The sequence below is a fragment of the Anabas testudineus genome, chromosome 24, assembly GCF_900324465.2.
Source record: "Anabas testudineus chromosome 24, fAnaTes1.2, whole genome shotgun sequence".
Classification (NCBI taxonomy): Eukaryota; Metazoa; Chordata; class Actinopteri; order Anabantiformes; family Anabantidae; genus Anabas; species Anabas testudineus.
The window spans coordinates 16,483,770-16,493,317 of record NC_046632.1 but is presented as its reverse complement, the minus strand read 5'-3'; the positions used below and the strand labels follow the sequence as shown (position 1 = coordinate 16,493,317).

At 37.7% G+C, this 9,548-nt stretch overlaps 1 protein-coding gene and 1 non-coding gene across 2 annotated transcripts in view; both read left to right on the top strand.

Moving 5' to 3' along the window:
* trnaa-ugc lies at positions 1 to 72 on the top strand. The gene has a single exon. It is a non-coding gene; the product is annotated as a tRNA-Ala (tRNA).
* Positions 73 to 422: 350 nt separating this feature from the next.
* The window catches only part of ift172 (intraflagellar transport 172), a 28,468-nt gene continuing 19,342 nt past the window's right edge, over positions 423 to 9,548 (top strand). Inside the window, exons 1-16 of the mRNA XM_026341986.1 lie at positions 423 to 609; positions 1,321 to 1,464; positions 1,703 to 1,815; positions 1,921 to 1,960; positions 2,297 to 2,362; positions 2,507 to 2,586; positions 2,699 to 2,786; positions 3,004 to 3,218; positions 3,318 to 3,441; positions 3,643 to 3,738; positions 4,504 to 4,665; positions 5,034 to 5,087; positions 5,234 to 5,337; positions 6,067 to 6,152; positions 7,439 to 7,551; positions 9,370 to 9,537. Coding sequence (XP_026197771.1) covers positions 571 to 609; positions 1,321 to 1,464; positions 1,703 to 1,815; positions 1,921 to 1,960; positions 2,297 to 2,362; positions 2,507 to 2,586; positions 2,699 to 2,786; positions 3,004 to 3,218; positions 3,318 to 3,441; positions 3,643 to 3,738; positions 4,504 to 4,665; positions 5,034 to 5,087; positions 5,234 to 5,337; positions 6,067 to 6,152; positions 7,439 to 7,551; positions 9,370 to 9,537 — 1,692 coding nt within the window. The 5' untranslated portion in view covers positions 423 to 570. The remainder of the gene's footprint in view (positions 610 to 1,320; positions 1,465 to 1,702; positions 1,816 to 1,920; positions 1,961 to 2,296; positions 2,363 to 2,506; positions 2,587 to 2,698; positions 2,787 to 3,003; positions 3,219 to 3,317; positions 3,442 to 3,642; positions 3,739 to 4,503; positions 4,666 to 5,033; positions 5,088 to 5,233; positions 5,338 to 6,066; positions 6,153 to 7,438; positions 7,552 to 9,369; positions 9,538 to 9,548) is intronic.

Below are 9,548 nucleotides of genomic sequence, written 5' to 3'. Positions count from 1 at the left end.
GGGGATGTAGCTCAGTGGTAGAGCGCATGCTTTGCATGTATGAGGCCCCGGGTTCAATCCCCGGCATCTCCAGCTGTTTGTTTTTTCTTAATTTAAGTCTGTCCATCACTTTAATGACTGTAGAGAGTTCCTAAATGTAACACACGCAAAGAACCTCTATTGACAAAGCTGCTATCTATAATAGAATAATTCTATCTCTGAAAATACAAAACACTGAGGAATACTGACACCGCGCAGATCTACACAGTATAATGATATTGAATATTCTATATGCACCTTAAGAAGCTTTAGTGCGCTTTACTTGTTTTCATATTTGACAAAAAAATCAATCCTCGGAAACAGAAAGACATAAACATTATGAGAGCTGTTATTTCCCACGGTCCTGAATGCACCATAAGTCCTCGGTAACTAAGGAGATCACAGTTATGTTTACTACAAAGATGTCCTCTGTGCTAACAGCTAGCTGCTAGCATGTAGCGGCTCATCAACATGACTAAAATCTAAACAGGCCACTGAAACTCATGACTGGTAACTTTATTCCATGTACGAGCTTCACAAACACCAACGAAAATGCAACTGAAGCATCTTAAAACCCTGTTAACACCCCAGGTAAGTTTAGCTAACGCTAGCTAATGCTGGAGCACAATAATAGCTTCAAAAAGTGACACTTTAATGTTGATAGTAAAGCATGACTACAAAGATTCAGCGATTATCTAACTTTTCTATTCGGTTTGGCATTGAAGTGATTATGTTCATGCTTGTTTTATATTGCTATTATATCCAAGTGCTACTCGCTAGCAACAGCTTATCACTTGCTTGGAAAAAGTGCAGCTAATACGAACTAAACTAGCTAACAACATCTGCCGACTTCACGAATACGATATGGTCAAAAGTCATGTTCAGCTGCCGTTGTCTTCGGACAACCAGCATCACCTCTTACAGATAAAACAGTTGAATTCTTCATGGAGTGTGGTGTGAGTCGTAGCAGAACATAACGGGATGTGTCCGACCGGGTAAACATTAATCAAAGAGATGCTCCATTAAAGGCATCATTATAAATCTATTAGCATCTGGGTACAAATATGAAACCTTTCTATAAATGAGCAGGATAACCAGATTGAAGAAGGATGTTGGGACTGTTTGTACTGTGTGGTAGTTTAGCATCTTTTGGTTATGTTTTGCATGTTTCTGTGGTCATGTTTTACTAGATGCAGAGACTCTGGCCTGTGGCTACCCAGCCCCTTTGGGCCCTTGAACCTGTCCCATGAAGACTTGTTGCCCATGGCTTCTCATCACTGTTTATCATCTCTGCTTTTCTAGGAGGGTGCTGCCAAAGTGACATGCATGGCCTGGGCTCCGAACAACACTAAGTTCGCTGTTTGCACTGTTGACAGAGTGGTGCTGCTCTATGATGAGCAGGGAGAGAGGAGAGACAAGTTCTCCACCAAACCCCTGGACTCCAAGGTGAGAAAGGAGTGCAGATGACCAGATGTCAAATATATTATGACTTTATCAAGTGTGGATGGACAGAATGGAGTACCACTTCTGCATTTTTTCACATTTACACAGGCTGTTTCTTATATATATTTAAAACAAGTGCAAATAAAGCTGGTGAAGTGATTCCTGTATGTATGACATTAGCGTGTGTTTAGTTTATGAGATGAATATACAGCAAAAATAATCCAATGCAATCTTTTGGCAGTATGGAAAACAGAGCTATGTTGTTAATGACATGGTGTTCTCACCGGACTCCACCAAAATTGCCATTGGCCAGTCCGACAATATCATCTTTGTCTATAGAATTGGGGAAGACTGGTAATATTATTTATCTGATTTTATTTTTTATGTTAAACCTAATTTGATTATGTATATTTATGCATGGGAACTGATATATATATAGTTTTTTATCTTCTTTTCTAGGGGGGACAAAAAGGCCATTTGCAACAAATTTGTTCAAACAGTAAGTTAACATCAGTACACACTTAGAGAAGAGGCAGCAATTACGATCCCATCACAGATTCTGTGTTCTTAGTTTCAAGCAAGAAATTATTATTTCATAGTTGTTATGTTTAAATACTTTTTTGTAGCAGTGTTAATACGCTCAAACACAAATCACAAAAGTGGAAAAATAAACCTGTATGTATGTATGTTTCTCATTCCACAGATAATTATATAAAAGACATTTTGCTATATAAGCTAGTAAATTAGAATGTTCCTCTGATGTTTTGGTAGATTTGAGGCTGTTTGAGGCCTGTGACATGTTTGTACTGAAGCATGATCCATTATTGTCCCTCAGAGTTCTGTGACCTGCCTGCTTTGGCCTGCAGAACATGCAATTGTTTATGGATTAGTTGATGGCAAGGTAAGTCAGCCCTTACTTAAAACATCATATTAATGTACACTTTACTTCAAGTTTATTCAGTTATTATTATTATTAGGAAGAGTATCAGTACCTGTCATGATAAGAATGTCTTTAATAGTAATGGTTTCCAAACTTATTTTACAGGTTCGCCTTGCAAACACTCAGACAAACAAGTCTTCAACCATCTATGGCACTGAGTCCTGTGTTGTCTCATTGGCTTCCAAGTAAATACATTATTATTTAATTTGTATTTATGTGTAACTCTGACCAAGGCTAGTTTAGAGTGTGAATGATTTTTTCACATTTGATTTGTAAAATCTCTGTGTTCTGTGTCAGTGTTTCTGGTAAAGGCATCCTGTCCGGCCACGCTGATGGAACAGTAGTTCGTTACTTCTTTGATGATGAAGGTTCAGGAGAAACTCAGGTAGCTACAGCTTCATGCATAATTTATGCTTGTTATTATTTTTCCTATCATATACTGAATTTCCCTGCCTTTAGTTTAAACCTTCAATTAAAGCATAATGACATTTTTTCTAAAATACAGGCACATTTTTAAATTGTCATTATATACAATGTGTTGCTAAAACGCTTTTGATATGTTCTTATGACCTGTGCCATAAAACACACTCCCACTGACACAGGGTAAACTGTTGATGCACCCGTGCCCGCCCTATGCTCTGGCCTGGGGTACAAACAGCATCATGGTGGGCGGCTGTGACAAGAAGGTGGTGGCGTATAGCAGAGACGGCCGTATTCTGCAAACCTTTGATTATAGCCGTGACCGAACAGAGAGGGAATTTACTGTGGCTGCCACCAGCCCCAGTGGGCAGTCTGTTGTGGTCGGCAGCTATGACCGGTCAGTATAAGTCCTCTTAGGTAAATGAGAGTACTTTTAACTACGGGAGTAAAGGAAAACCTCAGGTGACATTTGAGGTGTGACACGTTGTTTCTCTAGCTTGCGAGTGTTTAACTGGGCTCCAAGAAGAAGTGTGTGGGATGAAGCCAAGCCTAAGGAGATTCTTAACCTCTACACCATCACCAGCTTGGCCTGGAAGAAAGATGGATCCCGGCTCTGTGCTGTAAATACTTTTTCTATCGCATTACATTAATCCACTGTTCACTGGATGCTTGTTTTATTCTGATGTTACTCCTATATTTAAACTTATGGGATTGAAATCCCTCATCTTTATGGTGCCACTTACTGTAATTAATAATTACAACCAAATATAAAACACACTTTTCTATGTATTTATTTATTGTGTGTGTGTGTGTCTTGACAGGGAACACTGTGTGGAGGAGTGGAGCTGTTTGATTGCTGCCTGCGAAGGGTCATCTATAAGAACAAGTTTGAGATGACCTATGTTGGCCTGAGTCAGGTAAAAGCAGTCCACTAACACGTTAAAAAGTAAAATAAACTAGTTGTCTAAACCACAAAACTGCACCAATTCACAGAGTATATTAAACTGACAATAGTTCAGTAAAAAAAAAAAATTGATAACAGTCAATCATCCAGGACTTTGTTTAGCTTTGATATCTACTGATTTCACAGTTAATTCATATTACATGGACCAGAAAAAAAGGGTCTACCAAACGTTTAGAATGAAATTAAGCTACACTTATTACATTCATATTTTTAATTTAAAATATATACAAATCTACTGTATTTTTGTATTTGTACTCTAAACCTGTAACAAGTTTTTGATGTAAATTGACACAGAATAATATTGTGTAAATGTGTCCAGAGCACCATTGTCATTCAGAACTCAGATTGGTAAAAAAAAAAAAATAAATAAATAAATAATTAATTACTTTTAATTAAAATGGGAAATCATGCTCTCACCTGTTCCCAAAAAATATACAAAAGATACAAATTAAAATTAATGAGAATGTGATTGAGAAATTCATTCAAGCAGTTAATATGACAGGATGTATAATGACAATAGGCATAGTTACACTTTTAATTGGATTTTCCAGTCAAAAGTTCACAGATCCTCAAAATCCTCACATGTAGGTGCAAAGCATATACTCAATATACAGAATAAGAGCATAGTTTAGAGTGGTTACAGTAGTTTTATTGTACAAAGACATTGTACATATCATAGTTTTATTAATATTTCTATTATTCTATTCTGCTCTACTAGGTGATAGTGAGGAACCTCTCTACAGGAACTCGGGTAGTTCTAAAGTCCTACTACGGTTATGAGATAGAAGAAGTCAAGATCATGGGCAAGGATCGCTTCCTGGTGGCTCACACGTCTGATACGCTTCTGTTGGGAGACCTGATGACGAATAAACTGAGTGAGGTACGACTTAAAGCATCACAGTCCACCTCAGTTACCCTAATGTTATCCTAGTAGATTTCTGCCTTCTCTCTGCTACAGTGGAGATAAATGTGATTTTAAATGTGGTTCCCAAAGCTATGAAAACTATATTTGTCAAACTAACATGTAGTCTACACAGTGAATAAATTTTTTCAGTAGTAGTTCTTTGCACAAATTAAATCCATTCAGCTCCTCAGGTTTGTGTCTCTACTCACCCTGTCATATCTTAGATTTCTGGTTTCTTGTTTTCTTTGTGAATGGAGTTGGTTGGTTCACCTTGAGTGATTGTTCAATTGTTTTTTAGTGATCATGTTAATTGCCTTGTTTATCCTGGTTCCTGTTTCTTTCAGGTGCCTTGGCCCGGGTCAGGAGGAAATGAAAAATTCTTCTTTGAAAATGAAACAGTAAGTACACACAACAAGGCCATGCCCTTTAAAAATATGTCTTTTCTTATTTTAAATATGAAATCTTGTTGTATCTTATACCTTATACTGTACAATCTAGATTATATTTTATACTGTTGTATTAATAATGCACTTTATATTTTCAGGTGTGCATGATTTTTAACGCTGGAGAGCTGAGCCTGGTGGAGTACAGTAACAATGAGATCTTAGGATCAGTCAGAACAGAATTTATGAATCCCCATCTCATCAGGTACATAACCACACAAGCATTACACATAACTAAACAAGCACACCTTGTTAGGTTGTTTAGTAACACATCAACAGGTTTTTTAAAGAGCGAGAGAGTAGTTAATGATACTGTTCTTGAATAGTTTTTATGAAATCAGTTCAAGACAGTATGTTTTCAATTCTCAGATGTTTAGAAAGAACTTAAAAAAGAGTTTTTAAAAAGTCATTCACTCCAAAGGTAAATATATAAAAATGAATCTCCAATACATATATTGTTCATGTACAGTTTGACCACAGCCTCTGATAATTCCTAATGAACTCTATGTTTCCAGTTGTGTCCATTAGATGGCTGTACTGAGCTGTGCAGAAATCTCAGGTATCATTATAGTAAGACCGCAGAGAAAGTCAGTGAGTCTGTTAGTCAGGACACATTCATGTTAATGTATTCAGACCTGTCAAATGTGTCAAGACTAACAGTCCCTTGGTGACTGACTAATGGTCGATTGCTGTTGAGGCGAGTAGGTTTCAGGATACTCTGTCTGCTCCTCGCCTCTGGCTGGACACTGTAGCATGACAACATCATGATCAGGTGTATCCTGGGATTTCAAGTGTGATGAACAGCTGAAGCCAATTATGCAGCACTGATGCTGGATGTAATACTTATATGTTTAATCATTATTGTGTTTAGTTATATAGACCAGTGTTCTTTAGCAGCTTACTAATATGCATGTCCGTGTATTTGTATCTGCAGCGTCCGATTAAATGAGAGGAAGCAGAGAGGAGCTGAAGACAACAAGAAGCTTGCCTATCTGATTGACATAAAGACCATTGCTGTTGGTAAGGATGTGTACAAGGAGTGGGTTCACTGAGGTTTTGACATTGTCTGTTCTTTAAATGCTGCTGAAAAGTAAGAACACACTGGAGTCGGTCATTTCCACCTGGTTACAGCAGTTTGTGGTGTCCAGCCCTGTCTCAGTGAGGTTTTCCAAATGTACAGTGAACTACTGGGCTGTTTACAGAACAGTTTCCCACACCATACATAGCTGAGCCTCTTTTTAAACCCGTTGTATAATATCATATAATAATATATTAAAGTTGCATTATTCTTTTTTTTCATTTTAGCCATTGTTAATGGACGTCTATTAAAAGCCTGTTATAGTGGTTTTACTGCTTTAAATCACAAGTAATTTACATTAAAGGATAATTATGTTGCTGTATCTTTCCCAGCAAGAGCAAATCCCAAGAAAAGACATAAGCCTGCAATGCGTCTTACCCAGTTTGTGAGACGTCCACCAGTTACTATTGAAGACATTTTTTTTTTTTCAAAATACACTTTTTCATGACAGTCATGAAGTAACCGTATTGGGGTTTAGATACTTGTTAGTCGGATCCGTTATACATTGGTGTTGAAAACAAATATAACTCATCATCGGCCCTATCATTTAATTTGAGCTGTAGTTCTGAATCTGCAATGGATGGCAGGTTTTTGTTCCTGGACAAGAACAGCTTGGCGAGAGGATTTTCAGAACATGAATTCTCAGTAATATTACTTTTGATCAACAACCCTGTCGAGACTTGCAGATTAACATGCTCATTTTGCACTGTGGGGTTGTCAGTGCCTTTGATTGAAGAACAGCTTCAGTCTGCAGCTTTTGTTAGTCGTTAAAACTGTTTCCGAGCATCTGAAATTTGTAGGATGCTGATGATGTCGCCATTATTTTGTTTTTATTTCTACAAATCATTAAGTGTGTCTCATCTGAGCCAAACTGATACTCTACTTTAGCATTTGCCTGTCATTACTCATCTTCATATTAAACACCGAAACAGCCACAAATACAATAATGGCAGTATACAATTAAGTAAACTGTATTGTTTTAGTCCACGTTGACCACACTGAGTAAAATATATCCTATTTAAATTAGAAATACACTCTACATATAAACATCAACTTGATCCCAGTGCAAGTGGAGACATTTCTCACTCTGCCTAATCCAATCATGGATAATTAAAAATGACTGGCTGGTATTGGATTTCAAATAAAAGACCAATTTTAGGCAGACCTATGGTCACACTGAAACTCTGACCGCTGCTCGGTTAACCCATCGTTTCTTTTCTCCTCACAGTGGACTTGGCTGCAGGCTACAATCTGGGAACCATCAGCCACGACTCCAAGATTGACTGGCTGGAGCTCAATGAAACCGGACGCAAACTGCTGTTCAGGGACAAAAAACTGCGGGTGAGAATGAAGCCTCAGCAATAGTGGAAACAATGAGATAGACACTTTACCCCAGGAACTAGATGTTGGTTAAACCTAATGCAGAATCTATTTTACCGAAATGTTCTGATCGCACAGTAAAAACAGGATTGCACTGGTGCTTCCTTATCTAATCCTAGTTTTCTTTAGTTCAGTGTGCCTTACACCTCAGTTTAGTAGGGCAGGAACTTACAATTTTGTGTGGTCCCCATTTTATAGAAATAAAACAAATGGAAAAGACATAATTATTATGCAGTTTTATATTAGAGGTGCTGAGATTCACAGAGGCCCCATCTGCAGGTTGAGAGTGACAGGTAGCTGTTGTCAGATGTTGCCCCGAGGTAATAAAACAGTTTGATGTTTAAGCCTTGGGGCAAAGACAAGGAGAACTCTGGTAATTGGGAATCACTGGAGTCCAACTTTTTGCTGTGCTTGTATGGCATATAATGACATTTACGTTTTTTTATTTCAAATGTGACTTTTTTAGGTACAAATGTATTTTTTCTGTGTGAACTAATTATTGGGGCAGATTGTGTAATGATGTATTTAAGTGTGTGCGCTAATGGCTTTAGAAAGAACTCGGATAAGCAATGGATAAGATAGGGAAGGTTTGATGATAATGCACAAACAGAAAAAAAGGAACTTAAATTGCAAATTTGTTATGTTCGTAAAAGATGATAAAATGTGAAAAGAGACTATTAAGCAATGGACATTAGAGGCAGTTCTTAAAGTCTCTTCCTCATTATGTTAGTGTGCAGAAAACTGTATCTGTTATTTGGCTGTATCTGTATCTGACTGTGACCCATTCACAATTCCTTGAACAAATCATAAAAAGGCAATTTTCGTAGCGAATGTTTTTTTCATTGAAACCTGCTTTGATAGGAACCTGAACAAAAGGCTGCTCTTCTTCGTTGCATTTAAAGTTGGCCAGCTGCACTCCAGGGTTGAACTATAGCTGGAGCATTATTAAAAATGGTAGAGCAGGAGATATTAAGGTCGCTGATTACACCAGCAGGCGGTCTCTCATATGCAAGGATACATATTGAGTGCCACAGGATCCACTGTAGCTTATAGAATCTACATAAGCTCAACTCGTGAAGATTATTCCCATGGACCTGATTTCCTTAAACTTTGTTCGCACTAAAGGCGTCTAACTATGCTAAACTGGAACATAAAGACAATCTCTGGTAAAATCTGACTTGTTTATTGTCACCAGCACTGACAAAATCAGAATTGATAAAAAAGTAAAAGCAGTTTCATCCCAGCACATCACACATCCTGTGATCAGAAAGAACTAACCTACAGAGATATTTGCTATAGCATTATATTATATTGCAAAAAAGGGAGGTCAACCCGAGTAAAACAATACATAGTGTAATAATGAGAGATGCTGACCAGAATAAACTCGTTAGTAGGACCATGTTAGGTTTTATCTGACATTCTACTGTATGTACACAGTGTTACATAATCCTAGTGAGTCCTGAGAAAAACAAACGTGATATAATAAATAATTCTAGGCCTGATTTCTCCTGATTTTCAATAACACTTTCATACTTCTGCTTGTATGATCATTAAAAAGTATTTAAAGAATAAAAGAGCATAAAAATAAATAAATCTAACTTGGTGAATGCTGCATAACAAAGTGTGGAAACAGAGAAACAACTAGCCTGACTGTGTGTTCATTTAAAAGTATTTTCCCAAAATGGTGGACTACACCTTTAACTACAGTTTGCATGCATGTTGGAACTGTACTGACAATATTAAGAGTTTCAGTGACTTTTACCTCCCCTTCCTCCTCAGCTCCACCTGTACGACATAGAGACCTGCGTAAAGACCACTCTGCTGAGTTTCTGCTCCTATGTCCAGTGGGTGCCTGGTAGTGATGTGATGGTTGCCCAAAACAGGGGAAACCTCTGTATTTGGTACAGTATTGACAGCCCGGAGAGCATCACCATGTTCCCAATCAAGGTGAGAGTGGA